The 17,412-nt window shown below is 44.7% G+C and overlaps 1 protein-coding gene across 7 annotated transcripts in view; it reads right to left on the bottom strand.

The window, feature by feature from the left end:
* RNF32 (ring finger protein 32) overlaps positions 1-17,412 on the bottom strand; it is a 170,817-nt gene that overhangs the window by 25,635 nt on the left and 127,770 nt on the right. For 6 of the 7 annotated variants that reach the window (XM_029588487.1, XM_029588483.1, XM_029588488.1 and 3 more), the window contains one exon: positions 2,661-2,828. The exons of the other annotated variant lie outside the window; for it this stretch is intronic. In XM_029588487.1, the coding sequence (XP_029444347.1) occupies positions 2,661-2,828 (168 nt within the window). The remainder of the gene's footprint in view (positions 1-2,660; positions 2,829-17,412) is intronic. 7 annotated transcript variants of the gene reach the window in all.

Below are 17,412 nucleotides of genomic sequence, written 5' to 3'. Positions count from 1 at the left end.
GGAGACTGACAATGGTCAGTCTCTGGCGCCCTATACACCAGTGACCTTGACAGAAAAGACCATCTATTGGTGCAGCTCCAAGGTCCCTTGATGCCAATGCCATCGTTGCCAATGCCGATGGCTTGGACCTCTTCGACCCAAAGAGGTTATCCATCTTGTCGAGCCAAAGTCAACATCCCTTCGGGGTCATCTGGGCTCATAAGCAACAACCCCGGACATCATGTAATGCCCCCACGCAGAGGATGCAAACATCATGAGGATCGATGATCGACATGGCCCTCGGGCACTGGGGGCATTGGCGGAAACCGGTCATGGCCATTTTGGGATGAAACAAAAGGGAAAAAGCATGGCATGATGGCAGTGGATATTGAAGGCCATCGGGGGGAACCAACTGTGAAATGAAACTTACCCGAATGCCAAAAACCCTATGGAGAGGCAACATAGAAGGAGCCGGCGATGGACCAATTGTGAAAAAACCGCAAAAATATAAAGTTTTCCACAAAGCAAAAGCCAAGATTTTAGAGCTCAATCAAACCACAAGGCTCACTGCTCCACAAAACAAAAAAGAGACTGAAGACATGTTATAGGGCATGCTAGGCTTGCTCAGTGTGCCTAGACAAGTTTCCCCACATCGGTCTCCATCTGAAGATGTCACCGATGTGTGAGGACTATCATCCTGTTTGTCCTTGGAGAACACCAAGATCTTCCAATCTGCCAGCAACCAATTTGGAGAGCAGTCAAAACTCCAAATCACCCAGTATGTACCTTCTACAGATATCAACCCAAGTTGACACAAATCAAAATAGAATGTTATAACACTACTGAAGACTTATGCTGTGCTGGACAATGATGATGAGTAATCAGGTACGATAAGTCCCTGCCCAAATGAACTTACAATTTAAGTGGGTACCTGAGACAATGGCAGATAAAGGTAACAAGGAATGTCATTGGGAAAAGTGAGATTTGAACCATGGCTTCCCTGGTTATCAGCCCATTGCTTTACTCACTAGGCCACTCTTCCTTCTTCCTGATACAATTTCCAAAATTGCAATCTCTTATTGTAGACAATGTAGTTGCCTACCTTTAACGCAATGTATGTCAGTGGTTCCCAAACCTGGCCTGGGGATCCCCCAGCCAGTTAGGTTTTCAGAATATCCGCTATTAGGGATGTGAATCATTTTTTGACGATTTAAAATATCGTCCGATATATTTTAAATCGTCAAAAATCGTTAGAGCCGCGATACAATAACAATTCCCCCGATTTATCGTCAAAAAATCGTAAATCGGGGGAGGGGAAGGGGGAGGGCGGGAAAACCGGCACACTAAAACAACCCTAAAACCCACCCCGACCCTTTAAAATAAATCCCCCACCCTCCCGAACCCCCCCCAAAATGCCTTAAATTACCTGGGGTCCAGAGGAAGGGTCCCGGTGTGATCTTTTACTCTCGGACCTCCGGTGCTTGTAGAAATGGCGCCAGCGCTACCTTTGGTTTTTCCGTATGGAAAAACGATTCGCGGCAGGAGATCGCTCCCGGACCCCCGCTGGACCCCCAGGGACTTTTGGCCAGCTTGGGGGGGCCTCCTGACCCCCACAAGACTTGCCAAAAGTCCAGCGGGGGTCCGGAACGACCTCCTGCAGTCGCATTGTGTTGTCTACGGCCGGCACCATTTTGCGCAAAATGGCGGCGCAAAATGGTGCCGGCCGTAGACAACACGATTCGACTGCAGGAGGTCGTTCCAGACCCCCGCTGGACTTTTGGCAAGTCTTGTGGGGGTCAGGAGGCCCCCAAGCTGGCCAAAAGTCCCTGGGGGTCCAGCGGGGGTCCGGGAGCGATCTCCTGCCGTGAATCGTTTTTCCGTATGGAAAAACGATTCGCATGCAGGAAGTCGTACCCGGACCCCGCTGGACTTTTGGCAAGTCTTGTGGGGGTCAGGAGGCCCCCCCAAGCTGGCCAAAAGTTCCTGGGGGTCCAGCGGGGGTCCGGGAGCGATCTCCTACGCTCCTGACCTCGGGGAACAAAAAACAAAATGGCGCCGGTGCTACCTTTGACCTGTCAAATGACAAGGCAAAGGTAGCGCCGGCGCCATTTCTACAAGCACCGGAGGTCCGAGAGTAAAAGATCACACCGGGACCCTTCCTCTGGACCCCAGGTAATTTAAGTCATTTTGGGGGGGTTCGGGAGGGTGGGGGATTTATTTTAAAGGGTCGGGGTGGGTTTTAGGGTTGTTTTAGTGTGCCGGTTTTCCCGCCCTCCCCCCCACTGGACCCCAGGTAATTTAATGCATTGGGGGGGGGGGGGTTCGGGAGGGTAGGGGATTTATTTTAAAGGGTCGGGGTGGGTTTTAGGGATGTTTTAGTGTGCCGGTTTTCGATTTACACGATTTTCACGATATTTAAAAAACCCAAACGGCGACGATCCGATTCCCTCCCCCTCCCAGCCGAAATCGATCGTTAAGACGATCGATCACACGATTCACATCTCTATCCGCTATGAATACACATGAGGCAGATTTGCATGCTTCCAGGGCCTTCTAATTTTACTTACTATCCATATACAAAATTTTTGTTTAAAACTGTGTTTAGGTCTTATCAAAATAATTAGGTTATGGGTATTGCTATTAAGTATTACTATTTCTTTATTTTATTTATTAGAACCCACCTGTATTTGTATTTTCTCCCAATTGGCTTCACTGATTTCTGGAACATTTTTTTTGTCCAACTGTTGAAGTATGTTTCTACTGGCAGCTAAGCAGTCATCAATTTCAGAAAAGAATTCATCGATGTTGGTATCATAAGATCTCAATAATCTATTGTTGATTTCTTCAAACTAAAATTTAAAAAATAAATCATTCAAATATCATTGAACTGAGATAATTGAATAAAAGGAAATGTAGTTTACGATGCATAAATCAATAAGGTCTGGAGTTCACCAATTCATAAGATATTAACTCTGCAAGCTAAAGCCAGGTCCTTGAGGTAACGAATTTCAAAGAGTGCTTTCATCAGCTGGCTCAGATCAAGGCTGATGTCCCATGAACTCTGGAAGTAAGCTCCACATAAAAGGGGCAATTTTCAAACTGGGAACCAGGACCAGAATCTACATTGGTGAGACCTTTTGGTGAAAACTGGTTTCCACCTTCTAGTGCTGTTTCCATCATTAGCTGAAGCTGCAGGGTCTTGATCTTAAGCCTCCCTACCCTGTGATGTCACCAGAGCCTGCCTTACAATCAATACAAGCCTGAGGTGGTAGACTGCCTCCAAAGTAGGGGAGAGGTTTCCGCCTTTGGGAGCCATTTAGGACTTTCGGGTGCTATTGGTGGTGTTTGTTTTTGGTAGTTTCATTAGTCTTGCAGAAATTTAGAGCAAATAGTCTCTGTGAGAGAGTGGGGTTGGTAAGGGTGGGCTCTCTTTACTGGTGAATGGGTAATTCTTAATTTTGAAATTGTGTATTTTGTAATGATGTAGTAATTTTATGCTTATATATTTTGTATTGGTATACATTGTTTTTGATGACATTTAATTTATGTTTTAAACTACTCTGACTCCTGGAAGAGTGATATAGAAAACAGAAACTATTCATACTAGGTCAAAAATCATGCATATATTTTTTTCCCCACACCAATTCTCAAAGCAAAGGTACGTGTGCGCTTTCACTTTGAAACTTTCTGCAGGTGTGACTTGAACCTGCTTTTTCAGCAGGTACAATTTTGCTGGAAAAGGATGCTTGAAGATTAGAAATGTAATCTATGCACATACTTTTCCTCCAAACTAAACACCCACCACCCTAGAATGCTTTTTCTCAATATGGCTAAAATAATACACAAGCTTTTGGTCACATTACGGAAGGGCAATTTTCAGACAGCTGATTTACACAATTAAAATGTTTTTTACCCATGTAAATCACTTTGAACATTGAACGCAAAGTGAGAAATTAAAGATAAACAGGAATCTGGCTTCCACCAATAAAGTGGAGATATGTTCTAATTGTACTAAACTGAACCTTGTCTTCAATTGATTTTCAAACCAGATTCAGATGTAAAAAGTACTCAAGCAATTTTTGTGTAACAAGGGAAAGTGAGCATCCTGACCAGCACCTCCTAGTCCCAGAACCCTTCACTGGGTACAAAAATAGAGGAAACAATGGTCACTGAGGTTTATTATACAAACGGGTTCATTTTCAAAGCCCGGTGTGCACAAATACTGGGAGATATGCATGAGGCCACGCTGAGCACATTATCAACGGCCCAGCCACACGCATATCTCTTGGTATGCATGGAAGTGCTGGGCCTTTAAAAAGGGTTGGGCTGGGGAGGGTCAGGGGCTAGCCGGGACAGCGCCATTAGGTCCTGTCCTGGGGAAGCATGTGCCGGCAGTCGGCCAGGGTGCGGAACTTGTTATTTTAGTATTTCCATCTTAGACTCACAGGTAGGATAGATCTAGTTGGCATTGTTAGGGGGTGGTTCTTATTACTAAGCACCCATGATTGACCAGAGGGATACTCTACTTGCCAACAAGTTCATGATCATGAATCCATTATCACCTGCTTTTGAGATGTCAGTTATTTATGCCTTGTCTACTTGATGGTTTCAACTGTTTGTCCAGGTTCTTTCTTGTGACCATTACTCACATCCCTTCTGATTGTTCACCAAAGTCTCTTCTGACCACAGACACCTTGCAGCTACCCTTGCTGATCCAAAAAGAAAAATTATTCCTCCCCTTCTTTGCCTATAAATTGATTTGCAGAATGATATATCTGAAAGGAAGTATGTCTGCAGTAATAAAGATATGGAATCTTAAGATGAGCCTATAAGGAAAATATGTTCTTATTTTCATAAGAGGGTCAGTCTTGCATTTAAAGAAAATATGTTAAAATAAAAATATGTTCTGTGTATCTACAAAACTGTATTAACTACTTACTATATCCCAAGCCACCTCTACTCAAAACTGTATGAACTGAAGGACCTGAACTACTTCCTCAGTGGACCAGAACCAATTCCTTAAACATTTTCTGAAAATCCAACCTATGAGGGCTAGAGATAGTTGGTGCTGGTAACCGTATAGAGATCTGCGCCAGCGTTGACATTAATATGCCCAGCACTCATGGAGAAGTCAACAGAAGCATGTGGCTCCATTTCCCCATAGCTAGTGTCTCAGCACCCTTAAGACATCATCTAATATCTCCATAAGAAATCTCCAATGAGAATGTCACAAATGACAAAAAGGTGGTAAGCCTCAAAATGTTCTAAATATCTAAGAAAAATGTACGGTGGAACTCCTTAAAGGCTTGGGAATGGCCTTTGGAGGACCAGCATGATTGGCTTTAGATCTTGGGAGGTTAGGCAATTCTCCATACACAGCTACTTCAGAGTATGGTACACTTTGAGCATGCTTGAATCCCCACAGCCAATATGGAACACTCAGGATATTGATGCCTTTGCTTAAGATTCTGTGCTTTCTTGGTCAATGAGTTTCAACAGTTTCATTTTGAGGTAATATGTGCATGAATAATGGTTGCAAGATCAGAATTAATAAAATAAACCTTAAAAAGAGCTTTTAAAAATAGCTTTTACATGTGTATCTAATGATAAGGTAGAATCCAAAACCTGTACTTGCTCTTCATAGGAATGGAAAACCTATCGATTACTGAAGTGAAAATGAATAGGGGGAAAACACTTTCATTATCCACAGAATTTCCATGTTTTGCAGATTAAGGCAAAATTTATAACTACGGTAATTAACCAATTTCTTATTTTATCAAGGCCAAGATTCAGCCTTTTCTCAGAGACAAGCAGCATGTCAGTCCTTGCACATAGATGACATCAAATGGAGCCTGGCACATCAATTTGATTCAAATGTTTGAGCATGCCTACTGGGTATCTTCAAAATGCTATATCACCACACCAGTCTCTGCTTTTCTACTGATCCCACTGGATTTTTTTCTCTCCTCTGTTAAGGAAATTTGCTTCTCAGGAGCTCAGAATGCATGCCTCATAGGGTCCTGAGTCTTCTCTCACCCCTTTAATCTTTAGGTAGGTTCCCAAGCATTTTTTATTTATTTATGCATTTACAAAATATATTTCAAGAATCCACTTGAAAGGCAATACATGTTACAAAACAGAAATAAAATATAAGAAATAAATGTTATAGGAAATTATACATCTCAAACTACCCAAGTCCTCAAAGGGGGATCCAAATACACAACCACAGGAAAAAAAAATTATAATTGAAAAATCACTAACTAGCACTAAAGGAGGTAGCTTATTACAAACATGAGAGGATTATGTTACTGGACAATCTGCACTCTACCTAAGGAGGTTGGAGAAGAACTTAAGGAAACCCTAGATTTATCACGCAAAAAAGCTGATAGTTGAGATGGTTGAAAGAAAACATAAGAAGCATCACGATATTTTATCAAGCATTTGCAGGGAAATCTAAGCAGAAAAAAAGGCACCAAGTTCTAAAATCTAGGGGTTTCATTAACAAAACTTGTCTCCTCCTCTTCTGTGTTTGTCTGGCAAGATCTGGAAAAATTTGTACTTTTAGGATTAAGAAAGATAGCATACGATGGCGGAAATACATTTTAAGAATCCAATCCCTGTCAGACTCTAGTAGAAAGGAATCAATTAGAGTAGCCAGAGTAACTGTTTTTTCCTCAGAGGTTTCCAAATTTGTAGTAAGATCCAGATTACCAGGCTCTATAGGCGAAAGAACCTACTTATTATTTTGATCAGAGAGACCTTTCTTGAAAAAAGGTATATAATGTATCCTTGAAATTAACGGGAGAGCTTGCTCATGAATTTTAAGTATGTCCAATAAATATCTTTTCCACATGTCCTTAGGTGAAACAAACAGATCTTTTGGGAAATTAATGCAACAGATGTTCCTCCCTGGTATTTGATTTTCCAGTGCAAGGTAACTCAATAGGGACTTCTCCAAACTGCTGCGGAGCAGCATTTCCAGCATCCTCCCCTGTGACAGGAGATTCTCCGAAGGCTCTGGGGTGCTTCCATCAAGCCCTCTGGCTCAGAACAAGACTGAATGCTGATAATTTCTTCTATCGGCACCGTTCCTCATATTGGTTCCTGCAATCTCACCTTAGCAAGATTGGCAGGGGCCGTCCACTCTTCCGGGGAAAGAGATGTCATCAGTTCGGGGGGGGGGGGGGGGGGGGGAGATCAAGTTCAGCTTCCTCCTGATCCACCTCGGCGAACTTTCTCCTGGAATAACAGCTCCCTGGCACACACATGAGTGTTCATAGGTCCCAACAGAGGGGTGGAAGAGATAGCAGCCGAGACCTCACTCTCTCTAGCCCTCTGTTTGCAGGCTGAATGAGGCATTTTCCACAAAAAATTGAAAAGGTAAGAGCAAGCTCACGCATGGCAGGCTAGTTTACCATCTTGGATCCCCAACCAAGCATTTTTTTTTAAAGTTTTTGGCAGCCACAAGGTGCACCAGAACTGCTGGATCAGGGTGGCATTGCTCAGGGTTTTTCCTATCAAGTTATTTGATTTTGCTGCTTTAATTTTTCGTCTGATGCCTCAGCAGGAGAAAGTCAACAGCTTTAACAAGTGACCCTACGTGAAAGGTTCATGACTACCATGGATCCCCATGATAGATATGTCCTTTGCCTGGGAGCCAACCATGATATTCAGTGGATGTCCCTATTGTGTGACCATGATCTCTAGAGAATGCTATTCATGGAGAAGCACTTTGGGATTCGTAAGTCTGGTTCATCAGTATTGACATCGAAGGACCAGGAGCTGCACTGACCACTGGTTGTGTATCGACATCAGGAGGGCAACAAGCACCAAATAGAACTGGGGGAGAGGCCATCATTTGCTTTTTTTCCACCCAAAGAGAGCAAGCTCTTAGATTCCAGTATTGTGGAGCCCTGATAATGTGCATCAGGTGAAGGCCAAGAAGCACTGGCATCTATCTCCATTGATATGTGATACTGGGAACAGAATCATTCTGACAGCATATTTGAATCATCCAAACCGTTCCCATGGAGAGGAAAGTTCATCTTCCATGCAGTCCCAGGAATTGTGACAGTCTCCAAGGGTCCAGTTGTCAGCCAGATACTTCTCAAGTAATCCAAGAAGAGGTGGTATCCGCAATTTTTGGTATGAAGCTGGATCATAAGATGTAGAGCATTGGTGCACCAGCATCAATAGAATCTATATACTTGCACATGGCTGTCCAGCTCTACTGGAGCCCTTGCTAGCACCTAGAGGAAGGGTGCAGCTGCTGGTTGCTGGAAGTGGTTCAACATCAGGTGTTGCAACTTTGATGATAATCTCCAGTACATTGGGAGTGGAAGCTTCTCCAAGGTGTCAGAGTTCATCAGAGTCTAAGCCCCAACAGACAAGTACTGCCCTCTCTGAGACCATGTCTGCTAGCCAGGTGAGGTCCAGGTCCACACCTCCAACATACCAGTCAGGACCAGCTCAGAGTACGCCTGGAGTTATGGCTATGAATCTGAGAACTTCTATGATCAAGTGGAGTCAACAGGTCTCCTGAGGATCTCTCCTTCACCAACTTTAAGAGTATGGGAGACACAACTCCATTTACTTTGCAAAAGGAGGAAAAGTCCAGGGCCTAGATACTGGATATCCACCAAACTGTAAAATCCTGAAAGGATATTGTGGCAGTGCCTGTCTATAAAATCTTTCAGGATGTACAGATGAGAAAGTGAGACAGTCCCCGCTTTGTGGCTTCAGTCAATAAGAAGATGGATGCAATATATACTGCATTGGGAAGGCTCTAGGATATGAAAAACAGCAGCTGCCTCACCAACTGGTGGTGGTCAAATTCTCTCTTAAGAAAACCAAGAGGTCTAGGAGTCATTCCTCTGAGCCCAGGGAACTTGCTGGATACCCTGAAATTGCTGGATATCCACCAAATTGTAAAATCCTGAAAGGATATTGTGGCAGTGCCTGTCTATAAAATCTTTCAGTTAATAGACTCTCAATTTCCGCTAGTGCAGTATTCCAAATTTTGAGCGCATTGGGTAAAGAGTTATTGTAGCGGCCGGGGGAGTGTACCGTGAATCTTGGTACAGAGTGGGGGCCGCTCTGACATCCGGCAAGTTGAGAGACTCGGAGGTGTCCAACTGGCGGGGCTGATGTAACCTGGATATCATGTAACCTCCCAAGGGAGCGTGGGCGGTAAAGTCTTACCCGCATTTCTGTGTGCTGTACAAGAAAATGTCGAGACCTGTCGCCAGGTTTCGAGGTGGACTTGCACCTGAGGCAGTATTTGCTGGATCTAGTGCTTAGCAGATCAGCGAATCCATCTGGAACTTCGGTCCTGAATTAGGAACCAGAAGCCAGAGTATTAATCAGTGCAGGGTCCCGTTGCTGACAACGGGAGGATGTCCTGATGCAATCCCAAATAAATGGTAGAGAGGTTCTCTTGGTATGGTGTCTGACATAGCTGGCAATAGCGATATGTGACACTAATACGATTCTTGGAAGACAGACTACCTAGAACCTTTCGAACCATGTGGCTCGAATTAGAGAACAGATCTCAATGGGAATGCCGCTGAAGCGGGATTAGAGTACTTACCATCCGACGTGGATCGCCGAAGGACGAGCCGGTGAAGACTGATGGCTCTGTGGATTTCAGGAGTCATTGAGGGGTAGCCTGTCGGACATAATATCCGTCTCAACTCTGAAACCTGGTATGGTAGTGCAGGTATAGAGGAGACAGGCTGAGCGTGGCTGGCGCTACCACAGTAATTTGTGGGGCCACAATCCCGCACCAATGTCGGTGGGGCACGCCTCGGGTACAGGGGAGCCATTATGACTCGTGAACCAGGCCCTCATTGCAGCGGCTCGATGTGTCGTGATGCCAGTGCAGAATTCTTTGGAACTCGTTCCAGTGTTTCTGGAGCACCAAGGATGTCAGCAGTGTGCGGAATAGTGGCGATGGCAGTGGTGATGTTTCTCGGCCCAGGCGTTCTCCAGCACCGAGAAGGATAGCACCAATGTGCTGGATGGCGTCAGTGGTGGACGGTCACCGTGCCGGTGACAATGAATGCCACGGTGCTCAGCCAAGTCTTTCCCCAGCACCTAGGTGGATGCCCTCGCTGTCTTGGATGGCGAATGTTGATGGACTGTCAAGCATGCCTGCACTGTTCCTGGTACTATGTAGTGTTATAGGCTAATATAGGGCTTTAATAAGACCCCAAAGCATGGAGCACTGTTTTTAGACGAGGGCATTACGTGGAGGTGCTATGTCGGTATTGACGGTGTCGATGGTGGCCGAAGCGGCCTCGAGGGCATTGTCAAAAATATATATATGAAAAACGTCGATGACCCAGGCACAGCAAGGATAACAATGATGAAAGCACTGATGGCATCGGTGTAGGTATCTATGGAAACGATGTGGCATTGAGAAATCGAAAAACATTGTTGGCATCGGGAAAAATGATGCCGGCAACGATGGAGTCAATGACCGCATCAATAGGAACGTCGACGGCATGGCCACGGGCGTCGACGGCATTGATGGTATCAACGCCATCGATGGAATCGACCCGGGCATCGACGCCACCGATGGAATTGACCGGGGCATCGATGGAATCAATGATGGCATCGATGGAACTGACCCGGACATCGATGCCACCGATGGAATCAACGATGGCATCGATCCAGGCATCGATGGCACCGATGGAATAGACGATGGCATCTATGGAAATGACCCTGGCATCGATGGAAGTGCCCTGGGCGATGATGGCATCGACCCGGGTATCGATGGCACCGACGACACAAGGGTGTGCATCGATGGCATCCATCCAAGCAATGATGGCATCGATGAAATCCAGGGGAAAATCAGTGCCATGGATGAAAAACATGGATGGTACTGATAGAATCGATGCAGGGAACGTTAGCATCAATGTACCGTGGGGGAGGGGTACCGATGGCATCGAAGAATGCAGGATGGTCTGGAAGGGGGTACCAACGGTAGCGATGGGGGCATCGACTGCGCGAGGGTACCGAGGAAATCGAAGGACCTGGATTCGACAGAGGCCCTGGTGGCAATGGAAACTGTGGAAGTCCCTGTCCCACTAGCGTTAATAACCAAGCAGAGTGTCACAGAGGGACACTCGCAGGCTATGTGTGGCTAACTATGAAAACATAGGGAGAGGGAAGGCTGCAGTCGGTTGGCAGGCCAGAAAGGTGACAGGAACCGACTGAAAAACAGGGCATAGTACTCACCGAGCGTCAAATAAATGTACGTGAAGGAAGACTCGTGCAGGGAAAAAGTGTTTGTGAAGTAAAAGTTTGTGTTTCCGTGTGGGAAAAAGTGTTAGAATTTCTCACAGAGCTCCTAACCGCTACTCTTACTGCAGAGCGGGAAAAAGAAGACTGAGGGAGACACCTGAGGTCACAGGGATAATTGCAGGCTGAGCATGCTCAGTGCACTCAGTGTGCCAGTGTCAGTTAAAGCTTTATAGAAACTTTGACAGAAAAGTTTTCCGTACAGGGCTCCATCCTGTGATGTCACCCATATGTGAGGACTACCATCCTGTTTGTCCTGTGAGAATTGGGATTTTATTTTCATGGAGCACCTCTCAAGGGAATACATTTTTAGATCCTTACGTCTCATGTCATATGGTTTCAGATACAGACTGCCTCTAGCTTTTCTCTATCCTCTCTGAGATGCAATCTTCAGAACTGAACACAATTTTCCAGTTGAGGGCTCACTAATGATCTGTTCAGTAGCTTGATCCTTTTTTCTGCCGGGTATGCCTTTCCCTATGTTTACCAGCACTCTTCTGACTCTAGTCACAACGCTGTCACATTGTTTGCTCTTTTGAGATCATCAGACACTATCAATCCAAAGTCTCTCTCCTGGTTGGAGCACATAATCTTCTCACCCATTTCATATAGCTTCTTTAGATTTCTATACTCCAAATGCATGACTTTGCACTTTTTTTTTTCCACTGAATCTTAAACAACAAGCATTTGACCATGTCTCAAGTTTTCTTAGATCATTTCTCATTTTGGCTACTCCCTCATGTGTGTCCACTTTGTTATAGGTTTACTGTCATTTACAAACAAGACAGACTTTTCCTTCTAACTCTTCTGCAAAATTGCTCACAAAAATATTGAACAGAACCGGCCTCAGGACCAATCCTTGTGGCACTTCACTAGTCACTATCTTCTCAGACTTAATTCCATTTAATTCTACCCTCTGTTGTCTAACACTCAGTCAAGTTTATAATCCAGTTCTATACCTTCATACCCACCTCCAGGCTGTTCTGTTTATTCATGAGCCTCCTATTTGGAATTTTTTCAAAAGTTTTGCTGTATTCCAAGTAAACCACATCTAGTATATTTACTTGATCTAATTCCTTTGTCTCCTAATCAAAGAAATCAATTGGGTTTATTTGATATGATCAGTATCTGGTAAAACCATGCTGCCTTGAATCCTGCACTATTGGTTTGTAGATAGTTTACTATCTTATCCTTCAGGTGAATCTCCATTAATTTTCCCACTACCAAAGTAAGATGAACCAGCCTGTAGTTTCCAACCTTCTCCCTGTTACCACATTTATAAAGATAGACTATATCTGTCCTTCTGCAGTCTTGTGGAACATAAGAACTTGAGAAATGTCATACTAAGTCCATCAAGCCTACCATCCTGTCTCTGACAGCAGCCAATCCACATCCCAAGGACTTGGCAGGATCCCAAAGAACATATCCAATCCTTCCTGCTCATACCAGGAACAAGCAGTGGCTTTCTCAAGTTTACATGGTTAATAATGGTTTTCCTCCAGGAACTTGTCTAAACTGTTTTTAAACCCAGTTATGCTAACTGCTTTCATCACATCCACTGGCAAATAGATTATACAGTTTATTTGTGCACTGAGTGAAAAAAAAATAATTACTCTGATTTGTATTAAATGTGCTACCTATTAACTTCATAGAATGTCTCCAAGCCCTAGTAACATTTGAAAGGGTAACACAAGTTTTCTTAACATAAAGAAAGATCTCCATAGACTGCAGGATAAATTAGCCATGACATATGGTTGACATCAAACAATCGCTCTGAACAGACCCTTCTCTCTTAGCTCATAGAACTTTTGCTCTGTTGAGCATGTGCAGGAGTTCCTGTGTAGCCTTGTGAGCTCCTCAGTTTATTTTACAGCTAACTTTAGCCAGTTGAGATGGGGCTAATTGGATTTTGCTCAGCCATAGTACATGCTGGAAAACTAAAAAAACTCTTTGGAGCTGGGATTCTAAGGAACCAGAACCTCTGCTGAATCTAAGTGCAATTTTATTTTATTTACCTGTGTTTTATTGTAATAGAGCTGTCTATTTGCCAAAGTCTGTGCCTTGTTCTGCTTGTAAGGGGTAAATTTGATATTGAAACCTGAATGTGAGCTATTTTGTCCCAGGGGTCAATCTGATACTTTGGGCTGTGCTTAGCCAGGAGACAGGAAGCACTAAAGCTTCTTGTGTCCAGCAAAGTAAAAGTTTTAACTTAGTAAACCAATCTGCAACTCAATTGCAGATTCAGAGTCCTGAGAACAACCTTTACCAAGGGTTAACTGACATCCAAAAGATGGGAAAGAAGGGAGAAGTGGTGATCGTTGGAGACTTTAATCTGCTGGATGTAGATTAGAGTATCCCTTCTGCAGAATCTAACAATAGTAGAGAAATAGTGGATGCCCTGCAAGGGGCTTTGTTCAAACAAATGGTAATGGAACCCACGAGAGAGAGAGCTATACTTGATTTAGTGCTCACTAATGGAGATAATGTCTCTGATGTCCAGGTGGGCGCCCACCTCAGCACCAGTGATCATCAAACGGTATGGTTTCATATCACACAAAGGATACGGAGAAGAAGCACGAAGACCAGAGTTTTGCAGTTCAAAAACATGGACTTTGATGAAATGGGGAAGTACCTGGAGGAAGAACTAGAAGGCTGGGAGAATGAGAGAGATGTGGACCAAACTAAAAGGAGCAATTACCAAGGCAACTAATCTATATGTTAGAAAAGTAAAGAAAAGCAAAAGAAAAATGAAACCTAACTGGTTCTCAAAGGAGGTGGCTGACAGAATAAAGGCTAAAAGAACAGCGTTCAAGAAATATAAAGGATCCCAAAGGGAGGAGCACAAAGAAGAATATCTGGTGGAACTGAGGGAGACGAAGAAAGTAATCAAGAAGGCAAAAAGTCAAGTGGAAGAAAGGATTGCCAAAGAGGTAAAGCGAGGTGACAAAACATTTTTCAGATACATCAGAGAAAGGAGAAAAGTCCAAAGTGGTATAGTGAAATTGAAAGGTGGAAAAGATCATTGTGTGGAGAGATATGAAGAAATGGCAGAAATATTAAACAAATACTTCAGTTCGGTGTTCACTAACTGACTGTTCACTAACTGACTGGAGAAGGACCGTCACTAGTTAACAAGAAACCGGAGGGGAGTGGAGTAGATGTAACTCCATTTACAGTAGAGAATGTATGGGAAGAGCTGGGGAAACAAATTGGAAAAAGCCATGGGGCCTGGTGAGGTTCATCCCAGGATACTGAAAGAGCTCAGAGATGTGCTGGCGGCTCCGCTGAGTGACCTGTTCAATAGATCCCTGGAAACGGGAGTGGTGCCGAGAGATTGGAGAAGAGCGGTGGTGGTCCAGCTTCACAAGAATGGGAGCAGAGAGGAGGCTGGTAACTACAGACCAGTTAGCCTCACCTCGGTGGTGGGAAAAGTAATGGAGTCGCTGCTGAAAGAAAGAATAGTGAACTATCTACAGTCGGGAGAATTGCTGGACCAGAGCAGCATGGATTCACCAAGGGAAGATCCTGTCAGACAAATCTGATTGACTTTTTTGACAGGGTGAGTAGGGAATTGGATAGAGGAAGAGTGGTTCGATATCATCTACTTGGATTTCAGCAAAGCTTTTGTTACGTCCCGCACAGGAGGCTGGTGAGTAAAATGAGAAGCTTAGGAGTGAGTGCCGAGGTGGTGGCCTAGATTGCAAACTGGTTGATGGACAGAAGACAATGTGTGATGATAAATGGAACTTACTCTGAAGAGAGAGCGGTGTTAAGCAGAGTGCCGCAAGGATCGGTGTTGGGACATAGCAAGGATCGGTGTGTGCGACATAGCAGACGAGATAGAAGGTAAGGTTTGTCTTTTTGCGGATGACACTAAGATCTGCAACAGAGTGGACACGCCAGAAGGAGTGGAGAGAATAAGACGGGATTTAAGGAAGCTGGAAGAGTGATCAAATATATGGCAGCTGAGATTCAATGCCAAGAAGTGCAGAATCATGCATATGGGGTGCGGAAATCTGAAAGAACTGTATTCGATGGGGGGTGAAGGGCTGATGTGCAAGGAGCAGGAGAGAGACCTTGGGGTGATAGTGTCAAACGATCTAAAGTCGGGGAAACAATGTGACAAGGCAATAGCTAAAGCCAGAAGAATGCTGGGCTGCATAGAGAGAGGAATATCGAGTAAGAAAAGGGAAGTGATTATCCCCTTGTACAGGTCCTTGGTGAGGCCTCACCTGGAGTACTGTGCTCAGTTCTGGAGACCGTATCTCCGAAGAGACAGAGACAGGATGGAGGCGGTCCAGAGAAGGGCGACCAAAAAGGTGGAGGTTCTTCATCAAATGACTTATGAGGAGAGATTGAAGAATCTAAATATGTACACCCTGGAGGAAAGGAGGAACAGAGGTGATATGATACAGACTTTCAGATACTTGAAAGGTTTTAATGATCCAAAGACAACAACAAACCTTTTCCTTTGGAAAAAAATCAGCAGAACTGCAGAAGATCCAAGGAGGAAGACTCAGAACCAATGTCAGGAAGTATTTCTTCATGGAGAGGGTGGTGGATGCCTGGAACGCCCTTCCGGAGGAAGTGGTGAAAGCCAAAACTGTGAAGGACTTCAAAGGGGCGTGGGATAAACACTGTGGATCCATAAAGTCTAGATTATGTGAATGAAGAGAGGGTGGCTTGCAGGAAAGACAGCTAATACCTGGAGATAATACCCTTATTCAATAGACATACACACGGTTAATGCGACTCTAACAGTGCTCTATGCTTCAACGGCAAGAGGAAATGTGGAAAAAAGGATTTGCATTCACAAAAAAGTGGGGAGTAGCTTGCTTGTTACGGCGGTTACTACCCCGAATCAATTAAGCTTGATACTTCACTTTCAATACATATCCAGAGTAGCTCTCTGCTTCAATGGCAGGGGGGATGAAGAAAAGTTGATTTATATTCAGATAACAACCAACAAGGACTAAATTGCTCAGGCTGGGTAAAGCAAGTGTTGCTTACCTGTAACAGGTGTTCTCACAGGACAGCAGGATGTTAGTCCTCACATATGGGTGACATCATCAGGATGGAGCCCAATCACGGAAAACTTCTGCCAAAGTTTCCAGAACTTTGACTGGCCCCTACTGGGCATGCCCAGCATGGCACTAACCCTGTAGCCAGCAGGGGTCCCCCTTCAGTCTTATTTGATAGCTACAGGCAGTGCCGAAAAAATAAAACAACAAAACATTACAAACCCAACACCGCGGGGCGGCGGGCGGGTTTCGTGAGGACTAACATCCTGCTGTCCTGTGAGAACACCTGTTACATGTAAGCAACACTTGCTTTCTCACAGGACAAGCAGGATGGTAGTCCTCACATATGGGTGAGTACCGAGCTGAGGATGTCCGAACATGCACCAAAGATACCCAACGGCATGCAACAGGCACAACAACTGGGGTGGAATTTGATAGAGGGCATCCTGAACCCCACCGGGCAGGCGGAAGGGTGTTGGTACGTCACGTTGGAAATAGGTTACGAAGGACAGATTGGCCGAAGATGGAATCCTGACTTCCGGCTTTGTCCAAGCAATAGTGGGCTGCAAAAGTGTGGAGAGAACTCCAGGTGGCAGCCCTGCAAATGTCAGGAAGCGGCACCGATCTTAGGTGTGCTACTGAAGTCGCCATGGCCCTTACAGTGTGTGCTTTAACACAGTCTTGGAAAGGAATGCCTGCTTGCTGATAGCGAAATGATATGCAGTCCGCCAACCAGGAGGAGAGAGTCTGCTTACCCACAGGTTGCCCTAATTTGTTAGGATGGAAAGAGACGAATAACTGAGTGCTCTTCCTGTGGGCAACTGTACGGTCTAGGTAGAACGCTAGAGCCCGTTTACAGTCAAGGGTATGCAGAGCCTGTTCCCCTGGGTTGGAGTGGTGCCTGGGAAAGAAGATAGGTAGTATGATGGATTGATTAATGTGAAACTCCGAAACTACCTTAGGCAAAAACTTAGGGTGAGTGCGGAGTACCGCCCGGTCCTGCAGGAGTTTAGTGTAAGGCGGATAGGTAACTAGGGCCTGTAACTCACTAACCCTGCGAGCTGAAGTGATAGCCAAAAGGAAAATCACTTTCCATGTGAGATATTTT

Source organism: Rhinatrema bivittatum, chromosome 2 (assembly GCF_901001135.1).
Source record: "Rhinatrema bivittatum chromosome 2, aRhiBiv1.1, whole genome shotgun sequence".
Classification (NCBI taxonomy): domain Eukaryota; kingdom Metazoa; phylum Chordata; class Amphibia; order Gymnophiona; family Rhinatrematidae; genus Rhinatrema; species Rhinatrema bivittatum.
This window is presented reverse-complemented; position numbering and strand designations above follow the sequence as displayed.